Source organism: Macrobrachium rosenbergii, chromosome 27 (genome assembly GCF_040412425.1).
Source record: "Macrobrachium rosenbergii isolate ZJJX-2024 chromosome 27, ASM4041242v1, whole genome shotgun sequence".
Lineage (NCBI taxonomy): Eukaryota > Metazoa > Arthropoda > Malacostraca > Decapoda > Palaemonidae > Macrobrachium > Macrobrachium rosenbergii.
In genome coordinates, this window is record NC_089767.1 from 30,890,859 (window position 1) to 30,909,580 (window position 18,722).

At 38.8% G+C, this 18,722-nt stretch overlaps 1 protein-coding gene across 2 annotated transcripts in view; it reads left to right on the forward strand.

Moving 5' to 3' along the window:
* LOC136853543 (exosome complex component MTR3-like) overlaps nucleotides 1-17,163 on the forward strand; it is a 54,337-nt gene extending 37,174 nt beyond the window's left edge. For both annotated transcript variants that reach the window (XM_067129256.1, XM_067129255.1), the window contains exons 2-7: nucleotides 1,443-1,604; nucleotides 2,037-2,167; nucleotides 3,747-3,869; nucleotides 4,276-4,422; nucleotides 11,356-11,595; nucleotides 16,757-17,163. In XM_067129256.1, the coding sequence (XP_066985357.1) occupies nucleotides 1,457-1,604; nucleotides 2,037-2,167; nucleotides 3,747-3,869; nucleotides 4,276-4,422; nucleotides 11,356-11,595; nucleotides 16,757-16,816 (849 nt within the window). In that variant the 5' untranslated portion in view covers nucleotides 1,443-1,456 and the 3' untranslated portion in view covers nucleotides 16,817-17,163. The remainder of the gene's footprint in view (nucleotides 1-1,442; nucleotides 1,605-2,036; nucleotides 2,168-3,746; nucleotides 3,870-4,275; nucleotides 4,423-11,355; nucleotides 11,596-16,756) is intronic.
* Nucleotides 17,164-18,722: the final 1,559 nt, after the last annotated feature.

Genomic DNA, 18,722 nt, shown 5'->3' on the forward strand with positions numbered 1-18,722 from the left:
GCATAATCTTCCTTCCAAAAGTAGACAGTCCTAGTTTTCCCTAGATTTTGGGTGAGTTCTAGTATACTTTGTAGGTTAGCCTAATCTATAAATATACTAGACGAACATGTTACTGATAGATTTTTCCTTGGAAAGGTAGGATAGACTACAGTTAGCTGGGAACTAGCATACCAGTGCCTCAAAACAAGATGCCAACTACCCTATTTCAGTGTTAAATAAGGCTCACATCTGATGATGTGGTGTTATCTTTTTTGGTTTTTCTTTATACATCAGCTATTGTTAATATTTATTTCCCTTATATTTGTATGTCAAGAATATTTCCAGTTTTCAGTACTGCCTTCGAAATTCTCCTCCTTGCAATCATTTGTCACTTTCTGAATGCATGCAATTTTATTTTTTAGATCTGTTGTTGAGTATATTATTAAGTACACCAACTGTCGTATAGCCTGAAAATTAGACAAAGAATATGTTAAGTAAATTGTGGTGAAAAAGCAAATGCCAAAAATCATCCTACCACTTGTAACTTATATTCCGGTGAAAATGTTTCTAACGATTGCAGACATGAATACATTTAGTGTTAGAATGTTCAAATACAACTAGAGTAGTATGCTGTTGCTTATAATCATTTCAGAAACTAACTCAGGAAGGAATAAAGAGAGAGCACAACAAATTATTTGAGATAATAAAGGAAATAAGAATATTCCATAATGACCTTGAAACCTTTTGGTACTCAGGTATCTAATTTATAGAAATTTGAAGTTTGAGTGTTGGCTTCAGACTCCCAGAGTATGCATAAGAATTGATGTCTCTGTACCAAGCCTTAGAATTCCATATCCCACTCTTCAGCTGTCCTGTACTCAACTTGTAATCAAAATAAGCCTGACTTTTTAAAAGCTCATTGAAACTGTAAAACTTTGAGACTAAGAGAATCACAAAGGAATTCATATGTATAGTTTCTGTTAACTTCTCTTTATCTCTCAGTTCTAGTTGAAAAGTAACTTTGTATCATGTAAATACTAGAAGGGTTTGTTTTTTTTTTTTTTTTCTCAAATGTTGGTTGTTTAATCTTAGGATAAAGTCCAATTCAGGTACTCCTGTCCATGACATATTTTTAGAGTATATAAATTTTTGTAATGCTAATGCATATTTTTGTTACTATCCATATTTAGTAAAAGATTAACCAAAAGTTCATATTTTTATAGGATGCCATGGTAGATTCAAACCAAATTTCAAACCTTAAAACCTTACAAATAGGTTGGGAGCCTCTGATTTAAAGACTGTGGCTTTGATGTTTTATACTCAATCATGCTTCATATATTTTTCTTATGTATCTATTAAGACTGATATCCATTGACAAATCAGTTACTTATCATTGCTCTAATATATAAGATTTTTATTGTGATTTAAAAACTTAAATTTCGTAATGAACTGTGAAATTCCAGGATGACACACCGAGATGGCTGCTGGACGTGATTCCCGTCGTATTCAAGGTCCAGAGAAGTCCATCTCTTACACAGTATTTCAACCAAAAGAAAAGAAGCCTTTCTTAGGAGATGATGGAATGCGTAAAGATGGACGGTCAGCCATTGATCCACGAAAGCTTTGTAAGTGGTAGCATATTCTCTTGTTATAGTTTTGATACTGTTTTTAGATTAATGAATATTCCTTGGGTATCCCTTCCAAGTATCTGGTGATAAGGGTTTTTAGTTAATATTTGTGTAATAAAGTGCTGTGCAGTTGGGGTAGCAGCAGGGTGTGTTGTCTTTTTAACAGGTTGGCTTTCCAGATTCTGTGTCACTTGCTTAGTAATTTTTGTGTCTGTAGTATTTGGTCTAGAAAAAATGTGGATGGAATTATCAGACTCAAGAAGTGAAAAACTTCTTGTATTTTATTTTATGAACTTCTAGTTAATGAATTATAATTTTCATAAATGCAAATACAGTATATGACAGAATGTTTTCTATACTTTTTATTATATTGAAAAAAATTTTGTAATTTGAATGAATAAATGAAAGCTATGCTTGATTTGATTCCAGTTATGAGTGTGGGTATTATAAGTCAAGCCAAAGGTTCATCGTATTTGGAAATTGGAAATACCAAAGTATGCTGTGGTGTGTACGGCCCAAAAGACATCCAGAGAGGCAACGACTTCAAAATGACTGGACAGGTATTTTTAATTGAATATTCATTTTGCAAGTGTAAATGGGAATAAGGGTAAAATGTGCAGGACAGAGAAGATTCAAGAGAAATTGTTCATCTAACTACAGTAATTTTGTGCATTGAAAATTTGTATACTGTAATGGTATGGTATTTTTGACTGGTTTCCTTTGAAAGACAATGACTTTGCAAGATATGCTGGAAAAGGTAAGAAACAGGAGGCTTTGTCGCAAACCCATTTTCTTACTCTACTCTAGAATGTGTTCATAGGAACTCTCACACTCCTATAGGGGCTTAGTGCTGTCAGTGTACCTCACGCATTGCACTGTAGGATTTACTTAAGGTTCTTTGCAACGTCTCTTCAGGCCCTGGCTGCAATACCTTTCATTACTTTAGTTGTACCTCTGTTTATATTCTTCTTCCATCTTTCTTTCCACCCTCTCCTAAGAACTGTATCACATTGCAACTGTGAGGTTCTCCTCCTGGTACACCCATAAAACCTTTTTACTCTTAGTTTCCTCTTCAGCACTGAGTGACCTCACAGATTCTCACCTTTGGTCTTTGGCTTAAGTTTGATATTTCATTCCATTCCATTCTTCGACTGGATGTGTACCCAGACTCCAAGGCAGCTAGTCATTCCTTGTTTGTCTGGTTTTCCTTACACAGTTTTCAGTTCTGTTCTTAGGAATGTTGTGGTATTTGATCTCACAAAGTGATTTTAAACAGATGGTGGAATAGCTCTTAACTGCCACCAGGGGTGCTTTGGAGTCCTTATGCACAACCAGCAAAGGGAACTTTTCTATTTTTTTTTACTGGATGTGTTTTAGAATTGAACTGGGTTCACAATAGGCTACAATGAAGCAGTATGTTTGTATTAAAAATTCAGTTTTGTTAAAATTTGTATGTTAAAATATTTTTGGGTGGTGACATAAATCAGGTGTAGATCATTTAAGATTTGACTAGAACTTTTTCACCTTGTCATTTTTTTTTATTTTGTCTCCAATTGGAAATACTAGTTGAAAGTTTAAATTAGGTTGAATTATCTGTGTCCTAAGGATGATTGTGTTATATATAGTGTCTTGAACCATTTGAAACAAATTTGATTTACAGAAGAATACTTTGCTTGTACACAAGCAAATGTTGATAAAGGAAGGTTTGCTTTGCAAATGTGTACCTGTATGTGTTCTGGAAAAACATGAATTTAGGGGATATTTAGTTTTAGGATGGGGACTAGGCTACATGAGTACTCTGAAGTGGGCTTTGACAGTATATTAACAAAGTGGTTTAACCAAACCACAAAATATGATATTTGGGCTATATTAGACCTGTAACCTGGGGTAAAAAATGGTGGGAGAAAAAAGTTGGACAAGCAAGTGGGAAAAGGACCAAAGGAACATAAAAAGAAGAAATGAGGAGCTGAAAGAATTCTGTAAAAAAACTTGAGTGCTGTTCAAGGCACAATTTGAAGAGTACATAGAAAATTTTGATAGGGATGACATTCTACCTTTGAAAATAGACAGACAGGTCATTGATATTGGTGAGTCAGTGAAATAATTTCATTAACATTATTCTGTGTGCTTTCACTTCAGGTAATGTGTGAAGTTAAGATGGCTCCATTCTCCAGCATAATTAGGAAGTCTCCACAACCAGACAAAAGGCAAAGAGAAATGAGTAGACAAATGAAGGAAGCTTTAGAGTCTGTTATTGTGTTGGTAAGTAAAAAAAATAATTGGTTTTATGAAAATTGTGTATGTTGCTGTGCCTTATCTAAGATTGTTGATAAGTGTGTGAGTGAACAAAAGTTGGAAGAGGAGGAGAGAAAGCTAAAACTGCCCTTATTCATTTTTAAGATTATAAGCATGTCGATTTATACTTGGACCTATAATTTTTCCCTGGAAATTGGTTTTGAAGATGGGGAGATATGTATTTAGAGAATGATGTACAGAATGTACTTAAACAATTCAAAAACTATCTGGACTTTGGATAAGGCTTTAATAAACTTTGTCTTCTGTATTTTGTAAGTTGAACATACAAATTCCATGCTAGTAGATACATTTAATTTATCACCGAATTGCACTTGTGAGATATGAGGTCGTAAAGATTGTTTTTCCTTTTCAGGAAAAATTCCCAAAGTCACAAATAGATGTTTATTTAACGGTCATAGAAGATGATGGAGGAGCATTATCAGCATGTATTACTGCAGCAGGGTTAGCCCTTTGTCATGCCAACATAGACGTATATGATTTTTTAATAGGCTCCACTGTGGTATGTAAAGTGTTTCTAGGTTTGCGTAAGTCTCTTTGAAAGTCCCGTGTTAATTATATTGTCATGATATTTAAAGCAGAAGAATCTTAGTTCTCTTGTCAATTTTGATTTTGACAAACTCATTACTTATACTGCTGCCATCATGTCTGGTCAAAGGTAGTTTGACCCAAATTAGTTGATGGATCCTTCTTTTCTTTCCAGGCAAATCTCTTGCTTTGCATGTTGTTTCTGTCGGACACAGATATGTGGTAGATGGTAGATCCCTTCATCTAACCTAGAATTTTGGTGCTAACATCTTCCCTTGTCTGCTAATGGTCTAATGTTTTCCAGATATTTGATTGTGAATTTTTATTTCAAAGATAAGTGTCAGACTGGATAAAGTTTGATATTTGTTGAATATGAACATGTGCCTTTTGATGATCATGTACCATTGATCCTTAAATTGTATATTATTTTTTTTTTTTTTTTAGTGGAAGGTAATATCTCCAGTTTGGAGATATGACTTGTTAACTTTTACACTTCAGTTTAAAAGTTGCTGTAATGCTAAAAGATGATCAGGTAGACTAGTGAGATTTAATCTGATGACATTCAATTCTCCATAGAAAAACTAAAGCCAGTATGTTTTATAGGAATGTTAAATGAGGGCATAATTATTGTATCGTGGTGGAGTTGAAAATGAGAAACTGTTATCCTCTTTTGTCCATTTATTACATTTATAGGCTATTTTCTTTCATTTACACGGGAAAACCACAAAACACTGTGAAAGGAAAAAACAAGGGTGCTCAAAACAAGAATTTTCCCATTAGGTTAAAAATTAAGAGAAATTAACTTTGATTTAAGATTCTTGAAGATGTTCATGCCATGATAATTGGACTAAGTTCTGTGTAGCAGTGTAACCACTTACAGCTGAACTATCCTAACTTTTCTGAAAGTTACAGTGGAGAAGATAGTTTTCAGAACTTCATAGGAAAATTTTAATAACTAAAGTAATGGACTTGATTCTGTCATGTGTTTGGGAATCAGGTTAAATTTCTCCATCTTTGGATCCTGTGTTTATTTATGAACTCTCCTTTACTGGCTAATGATAGTGGAGTTGGGGGAAAAAAAGTGCAAATGGTGAAAAAGCAACAGATTTGGCATGAGAACAACAGATTTGGCATGAGAACTCTCATTATCCCCATAAATCAAAATCAACCTCTGTATTCTCACCTCAATATTTGGCTCTTTCCAAGCTGACTGACAACGTGACACTTTTTTCTGGGGAACAAAATGGCAGCAAATATGCTGTATATTCTTGGTCAAATATTTTCATTTCATAAGCCTATAAAAGTTGCTTACTGTCCATATAATGATTGAGAATTTGTATTTTGGCATTCTTACTGTCATGCTCCCTGCTTCTTTTTGAGATAAAGTGAACCCATCTTTCCAATATGGCCACCATATGAACACCATATTTCCAAAATGTGGCTGCCAAAGATAAAAATTTTCATATATAAAAGTTGCATCTCCATGAGAGAAACCAGTATGTTTTGTGTATTGATTGAGTTTTAGAAATGCAGCTGCAGCTGCAGAGAGCTGTGCAGCTAAGTCCAGATTTGTAGCACTTGCACCTGCCATGGCATTCCTTTTTGCAGCCACACTTATTCAGTTCTTGGCAAGATTTTGCTACTATTGGCAAATCTGTCCAATACAGAAACCAGGTGCCATCAATCTCTTGCCATCCCCAGTGTCTTGGACTGGGCAAAACTGGATGACATACTAAAGACTGGCACCAAATGTGCCTTGCTTGAAAGGCAGCTCTCTTGCAATGCTCTCTAAGAGCAGCCTTTGTAGGGGGAATGCAATCATAAGCTCTTTACTTTCTTGCAAAGAGATCAAGTCTAGCCTCATTTACATTTTTATACAAACTGCTTCTGTCGTACATTAGCACCACGAACTCTTCAATAATTTGCAGGTCTTCATCTTCTACAGCTGCTGGTGTTGAACTTATTTTGGTGAAGGTGGGTGTGGCACGCTGAAACACAGTCCATGTTTGCCATGCAGACTTCTTCCCCTTTCAATGAAAGGCAGACACCGTGTCACACCTGCTGAGTGCATGGAAAAAGGGAAGGGCTGAGGCTTTTGGTCCCATGGCTGCTGCAATTTCATGGATAGGTATCCACCTCATGTCTTTTCCTCTACCAAATTTAATCCATAGTTTGTCCAAACCAGTTTTTTCTATGCTAGATACTGCTATGATGGCAACGTCAGTGCCTGTACTACGTATGATTGCACTTGAGATATCTTCATGCTTTGCAGCAAATGCAGCATGTAAAAGGACTGTAGTATCTGCCTCTTCGTGAGTGCAGCCTTGCAGGTCAGCAGTGTCTGGTTCAGCTTTGCTACAAAGTGCAGCATCCCCTTTAGTGACAATTATGCATGATGTATCATCTGCTTGAGATGAAATGATTGTGCCTGCCAAATATGCAAATAGTTCAGTTTTGTTGTGGTCATTCCTGAGGAAGCTGGCCCAATTGCCAGGAGTTTTCGCTGTGCTGATTACTCTCCGGCGAACTCCTGTGCCTCTTTTTTGTCTTGTTTGTGCTTTCATACTGTACAATTGAAAATTAGACTTGGTATGACCTGATGAAAACAAACACTAGAAGTTCTAGCTGAAGCACAAGATTCCAAAAGTAGAATTGGGGAGACACTGATTCTTGTTTTCTGATACAGTTTTCACAGCTTAGCTCAATTTCTTCTTCTGCTTCCTGGATATATGCCATATAGGTAGGTTTGCGCAGCTTATAAAAACTGCAAGCTGTCACCTGGTGGGCTAGACATGTCTTATTTCAATGTTTTCTTCAAATGTGAAGCAGAAATAAACGAATCTGCCTCTGCAAGAGCACCAGTCCAACCACTGTCTTTCAAGAGATCACCCAGAATTTTGAATGCTGCCATTTCTATATGCAGCCCTCCAAACATAATAACTATATCACTATACTGCAATGGCCAATCCCATTGGATTTGCTTAGCAATTGCAAATAGTGGCTATCAACTGCTAGAACTGGGGTTTGGCCAGTGTTGAGAAACTGTGTGGTTGCTATTGCAATATCCATGGCATGTTTTATCATTGCAACTGAATGAGCTGCCTCTTGAAAAAGAGGCATCATTGATGACAAGCTTATTTCAAATGGGCCCTGTCACTTCTGAGAAGCGTGATGTGCTGCTCAAGATATGGACACAGTATTTTCACTCCTGTCCGACAGACTAACTTTCTCAAGCCATTCATACTCAAGAGAAAGATGCTTTGAAAGCACAACCTGTTGGTGTCCTGCACTTCCACTGGATGAAGGGAGGGGATTCTCATGTTTAAAGTGAGCAAGAGGTACATTTGTGTAATATTCAGGAAGAGAATGTACTTCTTTTGACTTTGTTCCACTTTGGATGATTTGGGCCAAGTTTCTGTCCTCACCTTTTTCATCAGTGCTCAAATGATGAAACAAAGATATGCCTGTCCCATGGAAGGATGTTTGTGCAGTTGTGGCAATTGGATTATGGTCCAGATTGTCAACAGCACAAGTTGTAAAGAGCCCTTTTCGAAGTGTAGTGGGACAAACTACTACTTCCTCCACAGCCCTTGTTACAACTGCTTCTCCTAACCCTTTAGTCAATTCCAGAACCCTATCATAACTGATGCTGATTCCATGGTGATGGAATGTATCAATTAGTTGATGCTTCCTGGTGTTTGCGAAGACCAGGAGACCAATATATATTAGAAACGAAGGTTCTCTTAACTTGGAATGTCTGGAGAATGTTGAAGATGCTGGATTCTTTCAACAGTTGAAGTGCAAAAGTTGTGCTAAAGCTAGATCAGTAGATGATGTTCCATATTGAAGTTGGGATTTTATATTGCCACCGTTTTGTAGCACACTTACAAATTCCAACAAACTTGGTGGCACAGATTCTCTTCTAGTATCTGCTGTTAAGGTTCCATCAAATTCTATCTCATGTTCAAGCATCTGTTTCCTCAATATCTTAGCTGCTTTGGCCACAATTAGTGCATCATTGTAGTCACATGCTGTGGCTAGGGCTTCTCCCATTTTCCTTTTGTAGGCAAACCAAATTTCTCTGCCCTTTTAAAGTCCTCCAGTTCTGGGATGCGGGCAAGTATCTGTTCTTTCAACCATGTTCAGTGCACAAAGGAAGCATCAACATTTAGCTGTTCCAGTCTTTGTTTGTACAAATCATAAAGTTCTACCATTGTAAAATAGCAGCACCCATCTGTAGTCAACTGCTTGTCTCTTATGTACATCTCAAGCTCAGCAAAAGCATGGGCACATGCCTCTTGTCTGTACTGCACATAATCATCTCCAATTTTCTGGGAATTTAGCCAGGCCCTTTCCCTGTTGTACACACCTGTCAGACAAGATGGGTGTACATATGGTCCTGAGAAACAATATCTTCAGCACTAAGCTTGGCCAGAAGTTTCTCAACTAGTAGGTTGGTGGCACATCGTTGCAGCTTTTCATGTAAAGGCAGTGTCATGGCCAATCGTAAATCTTTGATTGGTGCTGGATGGTCACAAATAAAGGATATTCCTTCTTTCTCAGTCTTAGATTTTTCTGCATCTTCTTCATCTGCCTTCTGGCTACTATGTGTGAATTTTGCTGATGGGGCATCATCATCTTCTTTTGTCTTACACAGTGACTTCATTTTTCTTTCTAGTTTTGTTGTTTTGAACTTCAGCATACATGATTCATGATATGCTGCTTTGTTATTTTCAAAGGTCTGCAGAATTCCATCACCTTCATCAAGGCTTTTGGGATGAAATGGTATAGGCATTGCATTTAACTTACAGAATTCAGGAATGTTTTTAGCAAGGGTAACATAGCCCGCACCAGATGCATCAACCAGTCTTTCATGTGTGTCCTCTTGGCACAAGCAACGAAGCTTCCAGTTAGTCGTACTATCTCCCTTCAGGAAAGACGTTGACCTCCAAGATTGTCCTGCCATTGCTTTTGTTCTATAGGCCGAGGGTTTATCCTTTTACCACCTATATAACATATATGCCCTTTCAGATATGGGATACAACTAGGCTCAGATATGTCATAATCTGACCCCTAGCCTGATCATTCATCCAATACTATTTAATTCCTGTGTGATCTGTACACCATCTAGAAGACCAAAGCCCCATCTTCCTTGGCTCAGCTCTCCCGCACTGGCACATCCTGTCAATTCAGGTGCAGCTGTTTAACTTTGAAGTGGGACTAGCTAAACAGCATTTGGGAAACTTATAACAAATCTTTGCCATTAGCTAGCACTGAACCCCATGCTGAGTTTCACAGCTATAGTGTCAACCAGTGTGCCCTGGTAGTACACTGACACTACACTATTACACTTTTACATTAAGCTTATTACCCATTTTTTTTCTAAATGAGGATGAAAATTAATTAACTGGGGATTAATTGATTTCTAATTACAAAAAATGAACTGATCAGTCTGAAGTTACCCAAATCCATGTATTACTGGACCTTTAGCCTCATATATGAGCTTAAGTACCAATTTTTGGCATTTTGGCAGACTTTTTGGTATAGTGACAGCCATCTTGGATATTTCTATGCAGAGAAATGATGTATCTACATATATAAAGGCTTGTTTTTAATATTTTAATATAAACTATGAGTGACTTAGGGATTTGAATGTTATTAATCAATTAAATACCAATATTCAAATATCCACAGGATGCCATTTTGAAAACCTGTCGGCCATCTTGGAAAATGGCAAAATTTTGTGTTTGTGTGGCTGGAGGTTGATAATGAGACCAAGGGACAAGAAGAATAGTTGAGCCAAGTTTCATGCTTGTACCATCATTTGCATTTATTTATTTTTTTTTTTTTTTTTAGTTACCCGCTCCACTATGATGGGAGCCTTAGCTAGTGCTGAGGAAAAATTAGTTTTATCTTCATAGGACTGTTAAGGCTAAATTTGCTCTTTTGCTGTAGGGACATGTAAAATCTGCTAATCAAGGGAACTTGGCTTGCCCACAGGTCTTGCTTATAATTTTCTAAAAAGCCATTTTCCCCAGAAGTGCTAAAATGTAATTCTGTGTTCCAAAGAGTAGTATGAATGCAAGTTGCAATAATAGTTCCATAAGTTTATGTGGATAAGGTGATCTTCAAGCCAGTAAGTTTGCATTAAAAGCAAACACTTGCACCCTGGTAGGCAGTATGCTTACAGAAAGCAGTTAGGTATTTATGTGCCCTGTGTGTGTAGTTAAGACAGCTTGGACAGTGGGAAATATTATAATTGTTAGCATTTAAAGCGCTTAGCATTATGCCAACACTTGTAGCATTTATAAATGCTAAAACATCTTTGAGAATGGTGAATGACTGCTACAGAGCCATTGTAGAATTTGTTTTATTGAATCTTGACATAGTGTCCATGTTTGACAGGGCTATAATATTTCCTTTGCTAATGAAGTACCTATTTGGCCTTGAAGATAAGGCAGTAATAGAATAATAATTAGATGGATTAACTGATCAAGTCACTCCTTTTCTCTAAATGATGAAGTGGTAGCTAACTTATAACCGTAGTAAGCTAATCTGGTACTGTACTGTGCTGAGCTTGTATGTTATATGAACATTGTACCATGCTGAACTTCATATGAACAGAATTATTGTATTTTGAAAAATCCACCAATAAATTTTCTTTGGTTGTTTTACAGCTTTCTTTGTGATCATCACTGGTCACCTTGATTTTCATATCTCAACTTGGTTTTCTTATCACATAGTTATTTGGTATTCTGTATTTTATTTACCAAAACAGTGTAAGAGCTCTGGAACAAATAAAAAAACTTGAAATTGAAGAAATGGAATTGAACAATTAGATAAATCTGTATAAGGCAATGTATGGGATTTGTCTAATATTTTTTTAATATAATTTTTTCCTTTTCAGCTTTGGTATGGTGGAGTAGTGTATGTAGACCCTTCATGCTATGAGGAGGAATATGAATGCAGTGAGAACTATACTTTAGAAACAGAAGGTGGTCATCTTACCATAGGAATGATGCCTAATTATGCTAATGGGCAAGTTAGCCTTATGCTTCAGGAAGGACAGATATCTGTAGACAACCTATGTGAGGGACTAGATTTGGCTGTTGAAATGTGCCAGAGAATATACACACTATCTAAAAAGGTTAGTAGTAGTTTTGTGAATTTTAACTGTCTGGTCAAAGTATATCTTTTTTTTCTAATGTTCCTGTTATAAAGAAAAAATGTTCCTATCCGTTATGGAAAACAAATGTTGGTAAGATTTCTTCATTGTGGCAGTAAAGGGTAAAGCAACACAGCCTTGTTGATCCGTGGTTATTCTGCAAGTTTTGTTTTCACAGGACTGCCCAAGAGGAGTGTGTTTGCATGCCTTAAATTATGAATTCTAACATTTTTGGACTATTTGAAAATGATTTGCACTAGTACAGAGTATATTTATTTATAATAGACTACATTTTTAAATTACATTTTTAAATTACATGTAAAAATTACATGCTTTTTCAATGCTAAAGTAAGCTATAAATGTTGAGGGCAAGTGTGGCTACTGAATCTAAATCGACCTTTAGATGTCCTAGGGTTAGAGGTAAACATGACCTCTTACCAAGCTGTGTGATGTGTGCTAGCAACTTCAGTGGCCATAAAGATTAGGAGAGTGATTCGATTTTACGATGTTTTTGCACTGGAACTGTGATGTGCAATAAAAGGAGTTACAGGTATTGATATTCTCAAACTGGTCCCGGTCCTAAATGCTGCTGTGCTGCTATTTTGCTGATACATCACAGTTGCTGTTCCAGAGGAAGTAATTCTGTACAGAATTAACGTATTTGGGCAGTTTGGAGGGAGTAACACTGGTACTGTTATAACTTGCTCTCTGTAATGGCTTTTAGGTCATGCTGTCAACTTCTGTTATTGCTGCAAATTGTGGACCCTAAATTTTACCACTGCCCTGCCAGTTTGTTACTTAAGAGTAATGCTGCTGAAGGTGGTGTGAGTATCTGCAGTAGATAAGCACAGGGGTGTTACTTTTGTCAAATATATCTGCATGCAATCCTGTATGTTGCCAGCCATGGTCGTTCACAGTTCTGGACCTGTTGCTCCCGTAATTTATTTTTGCCCTTCACCAACTTGGTTCTGCTGTCTATGGATTTAAGTTTTAAGTTCTGTCACAATTAATTGTCGTGAATATTTTTCCTGTTGTAGTAGCTTTGAAGTATGTACAGTATTCATACTGTAGGTTTGAAGTGTGTAAAGTATTCATACCGTTTGTAAAGGTTAATCGCTACTTGCATAGTTGGGTGGTCTTGCTGCTGGTTATATAGGTCTGGAAATATTAACTTTCCTTGAGTGTTGCTGGGACTGATGTCGGTCTGTATTCTTTTTTAGGATTTATTTGGACCCACTTCTGTTTAATATCTTTCACATGGTCCTGCTGCTGTAGTGGCAGCCTGGCATACAGCCTTCCTGGTGCATTATGATCTTGGAACATCATGGAACCAGTTGTGTGATTCCAGATCCTTCACATCAGTGGAACTTTTTCATTGGTGTTATAATAGGGATCCATTGCGGGTTTATAGTACTCTTGCCTCGTGATAACCACCTGTTGCCTGCTGTATCTAGATTTATGCTTTCATTGTTGCTAATATTCTTGTTGGTAACCTGAATGGATTTTGTGGTGTTGCTAAGGCATCATGCTTGTATTGATGGTAGTTATATAATTTATGCTTTATTGCTTTTTGCTACTGGTGGTAGGCCTCCCTCAACAGCTGCTGCTGGAGATGTTGGTAGGGTTGCCTCAGTGATGTCTGCTACTATTGCTGGCAGCAGGCCTGCCTCAACAACGTCTGCTACTACTTCTACTGCTGCTGGCAGGCTTGCCTCATTGAAGTCTGCTGGTGCTGGTGCTGGAGGTAGACCTGCCTTAATGACGTCTGGTACTACTTCTAATGCTGGTGGCAGGCCTGCTTCAGTGATGTCTGTTGCTGCTGCTTAAGGGAGTATTCCTGCCTCAACGATGTCCATTACTACAGCTGGCGGCAGACCTGCCTCAACGACATCTGCTACCACTGCTGGGAACAGGCCTGCCTCAACAATATCTGCAGCTGCTGCTGGTGGCAGGTCTGCCTCAACAATGTCTGCTACTATTGCTGGGAACAGGCCTGCCTCCATGACGTTTGCTACTACTTCTACTGCTGGTGGCAGGCCTGCTTCAACGATGTCCACAACTACAGCGACGTCTATTACTACAGCTGGCGGAAGGCCAGCCTCAACGACATCTGCAGCTGCTGCTGGTGGTAGGCCTGCCTCAACGCCGTCTGCTACTACTGCTCCTGCTGGTGACAGGCCTGCCTCAATGGCATCTTCTACTGCTGGTGGCAGGACTGCTTCAATGATGTCTGCTGCTGCTGCTGCGGGGAGTAGGCCTGCCTCAACGACGTCCACTACTACAGCTGGTGGCAGGCCTGCCTCAACGACATCTGCTTCTACTGCTGGTGGGAGGCCTGCCTCAACGACGTCCACTACTACTGCTAGTGGCAGGCTTGCTTCAACGATGTCTGCTGCTGCTGTGGGGAGTAGGCCTGCCTAAACGACGTCCACTACTACTTCTAGTGGTAGACCTGCTTCAGTGATGTCGTCTGCTGCTGCTGTTGGAAGTACGCCTCCAACAACGACATCTGCTGCTGCTGGAAGTAGCCCTGCCACAGCAGCTGCTATAAGTAGCCCTGCCACAACACCGTCTGCTACTTTGCTTGAGGTAGGCCTGTCTCAACGATGTATGTCGTCTGCTGCTGCTGCTAGAGGTAGGCCTGCCTCAACGACGTTGTCTGCTGCTGTTTCTGGAAGTAGGCCTGCCTCAATGACTACTGCTGCTGCAGTTTCTGGAAGTAGGCCTGCCTCAATGACTACTGCTGCTGCAGGTAGGCCTGTCCCAGCCACGTCTGCTGCTGGGGGTAGACCTGCCTCAATGATGTCTGCTACTACTGCTGGAGGTGGCCTGCCTCAACGACGTCCACTACTACTTCTGGTCACAGGCCTGCTTCAATGACGTCTGCTGCTGCTGTTGGCAGGCCTGCCTCCAGTGATGTCATCTGCTGCTGCTGGAGGTAGTCCTGCCTCAACGACATCTGCTGCTGCTGCTGCTAGAAGTAGGCTTGCCTCAGTGATGTTGTCTGCTGCTGCTGTTTCATCAAACAAAATGGCACTTTTGGGGATGAGATGGCTTGAGATCCCAGTGACGTCTGCTGCTAAGGGGTGACCTGCCAAGAATGATGTCTGCTAAAACTGCTGGAACCTTTGCCTCAATGATGTCCCTAGTGACTGCTGGAGGTGGCCTGTCTCAATGGTGTCTGCTACTGCTGCTGGAGGTAGACTTGCCTCAATGATGTCTGTTACTGCTGGCGGCAGACCTGCCTCAACGACACCTGCTACTACTGCTGGCGGCAGACCTGCCTCAACGACACCTGCTACTACTGCTGGCGGCAGACCTGCCTCAACGACACCTGCTACTACTGCTGGCGGCCGGCCTGCCTGGACAATTTCTGCTGTGGACAGGAAGCTAAGCATGGCATAGTCGTCTCTGCTGATGGTGGCAGGCCTGCTTTAACAGCTATGCTGCTGTGGGTGGCAGACCTTCTTCAAGGTTGGTTGCTGCTGATGGTGGGGTTCCCTCGACACCCGTTGCTGCTAGCGGCCGACCTGCCTCAATGTCTGCTGCTACAGCAAGTATTCCTTGGCGTTGGCTCCTGTTGCCGCTAGTGCGAGGCTTACCACAATGTCCTGCTGGTGGTATTGGCAGGCCTGCCTTGATTGCTGCTGCTGCTGCTGGCAGCAAGCCTGCCTGGGAGTTTATTGGTGCTGGTGGCAGTATGCCTCCCTGTCTGGTTCTGCTGTTGGCAGCAAGCCTGCCTCAACGTTGTCTGCTGCTGGCCTGCATTTGTTCCTTTTATTTGTGGAGGAAGGTCTATTGCATTATTATTCCCTTTTATTGTATCATGATGTGGTTGGCAAAATATATATTTCACTCCTCTGGCTGAAGATTTCTGTTCCAATTCCAAATATAACAGACCTGCTTAAGGATCTTGCTTGTGTTGGTAGTTTATTATCTTAACCTTGTGCAGTTAGTAATTGTTAGCATCTGCTCAGAGCTTCTGGTGCTGCTGCTGGTAGTTTTGCTGCCTGGGCTTCAAATTCCTACCACATTTTCTGTTCCTGATGTCAGTGGTGGCTCATTTGTGATCTGCTGTTAATGTGGGTGCTGGCAGGTAATCTTGCTTCATCGATTTGCTGCTGTTGATTTATAGGGGCTAAACTTACTTCTGCTGTTATGTTGGTTCTGAATGACTGAAAATTGCAGGTGCTTATTGCCATTGCTCACTGTTGCCTTGCTTTGGGTTACTGCTTCTGTGTTGGTTTTTTGGTACAGTATTTGATTTCTTACTTGGAACACCTGCTGCTAGTGGCAGCTCTGCTGTACTTTATGGCCCCTGTTTGTGCCACTTGCTGGCTTAGTCTTTGTCTGGTTCATGCTGCCTCTGCTAGTGTTACTGGCATCCCTATTGTGGCCTGCTGTGCTGCTGGTAGCAGTTTTGAATATTCTTGCAGCTTTAATTTCCAGCCTTACCCTCCTTAATTTTCAGTAGTCAAGGTCCTGGAAAGCAAAGAAAAATTGGAAATAAGTTCAAGGAGAGAATACTAGCTAAGCGGAGATAAGAGCAATACAAATAGTGTTATGTATTAATCAGTTAACAAGTTTTATACATTTGAGTAAGTACATGGGCAAACCATGTTGCTGAAGAAGGGCTTCAGTACAACTCACCTGCAAGCACATTATGATAATGAAAGTAAGAGAGCAAGGACAGATGAATAGCCATAAGTATGCCATCACATTGTTCATAATGCTTGCGTTTATGGTTACTAGCCACAAATAATTTAAACAGCAAAATGGTTTGTTCTGAAAAGAAAAGAAATTTATGTTACTATTTAATTGTTATATTACACTACCCAGCTCACATGCCCTTCTTACAGAGTCTCTGTAAAGTCAAAACCACCTACAAATTAAATACGTAAAATACATGTTTATTCCAATTAAAGTAAAATTTTTAACGTTTGTGAAACCAGTATTGAAGTTAAATGCAATCTAAGTTAAATCCATAGGAAATACTAAGGAGAAAGGATTGCAAATGAACTATTTTTTTTCAAAAGCAGAGTGTTGAATATGTCAATGAATATGATTTTTACAGAAATATGAAGTACGAAGGCTATCTGTCTTTATTCATCTGGTAATTTAAGTATCTTTTCTCTTTTTCCAGACTTTAGAGGACTACATAGATCAAGCCCTTCGAGATGAAGCTGCAGTCACTGTTGAATGATTATCACACTCCTCACTAGGTGTCCTCAGTGCTTTTATCCATCGCATTTTGTTGTCCCTGGAGTTGCGCACATACTTTTGCTTGTTAGAGCAGTGTCATGTTCCATTTTGTGTTTATTGCCTTTGTTATTCATGAGTAATAGGATTATTTTTTGAGTACCTGGAGGCATTTTGATGTGAACTTTATTTTGACAGCATCCCATGGACCTGGAATGGAAAAACTAATCTTGAAAAACCTTTTGTAGCACAGTATTGTGAAAGGTCTCAGTACAAAGTTGTATGTGAATGCTTTTTTTTTTTTTTTTTTAGAAAAAGTTTATATATAATACAAAACTATATGAAACTACATGACATGAGTGTGATTTTTTCCTTATTATTTACAGTAGATGTATTCCGTAATATTACCAAAAGTTGGAGCTGAATGAATAACATATTTAATGTAAATTTCTAGTGCCCTCACAATCTTGGAAGCTCAGTTTTGTCTGGTATTTATTATACCTATTCAAATGCAATTTTATAGATTCAATGCACCTCAGCATCAAAATAGGCAGTTGGTAAGTTACTTTACAAAATTTAAACCACCTCATCGCTAGATGTAATCTGTATAAGAAAACTTTGTGTCATGATGAAATTGCCCTGAAATGGAGTAGAAATTTTTTTGCTCCTCCTATAAGTAAGATTTTTTTTTTTTCCCAGTAGCACCCTGACTGCTAGCTGCTTATATGCTGTGCACTGCAAGAGACAAGGGTGCCCCTATCCAGGCCACAGAGGCTGTAAAGGAAACATTGCACAGTACCAAATGCAATACATTGTACAAAACGCACTTTCTCTCCCAAAAAAGACGTTTTCCATTGGCATAATGCAAAAATTATTTTTACAAATTACTAGAACAAGTTAATTTTGGCAGTACAGTAGATGCAAAAATTATTTTTACAAATTACTAGAACAAGTTAATTTTGGCTGTACAGTACACTGAAGTTCGTTACTGCAGTGCAAACTGAGTATGGATGATGACATGGCAGTCCAGCTCATGCAGTCAAATAACCCTGTCACATTTGAATCCAAATTTTGCAGAACAGATGGCAATAGCTGGTTTCAACTTCAGTGAAATATAAATTGTGATGAAAACAATTTCTCTCCATTTTGAAACAAAGACTCAAATTGTGTTTACCACAGGGTTTTCCACTGAAAAAAAAAACTAATTTTCATAGTAATATTGTTAGTACCAGTTGATTTACATTACTGAACATTTCCAAATTCAACAAAATATCCAAGTAAAATATACTGTCAAATGGAGATACATGATGCAAAGGCTACAAGAAAGCAAGAACCAGATTTTTGTCAAAATTTGTGAGAATTTAAAAAGTCACTCGGACTAAAAAACTAACTTTTATTTAAAAGCAGAATCTTAAATCTGCCTAAGAAATTGCAATCTTGTACTGCTGTACTGTTTTGTAGTCCTGCATTTCAGATTTATCATTAACGATTGAGTAGCAATGCTCTAATTCTGTTTATTCCACCCAACTAGATATTGGTGAAAAACTCTTGTGTGGTTTGTAACTGTGGTGTAACAACCACCTTTGTGAAAGTATGACCTTATGCTGGCACAAGTTTAAATCCTATTTAGCTGAAATTCAGGCGAATTCAACAGTACAAGTTTGTCAAAGTTGAGAGCAAAAAATCATAGTCACTCCCTTAAGACCCTTAATGGAGTTATTGGACTCTGAAGAGTTAGAAAACTTTTTATCAACCAAAATGATTATCAAAAGCACTAAAATGAATCTAACTACAATCTCATACAACTTATGTAATTAATTAAAGATGCAATAGATTATCATTTAAAAAGGTAATTTTTTCCCCACCTCTGGTTTGATAACTATTGAACTTAGGCCTTCATGCCAACACTT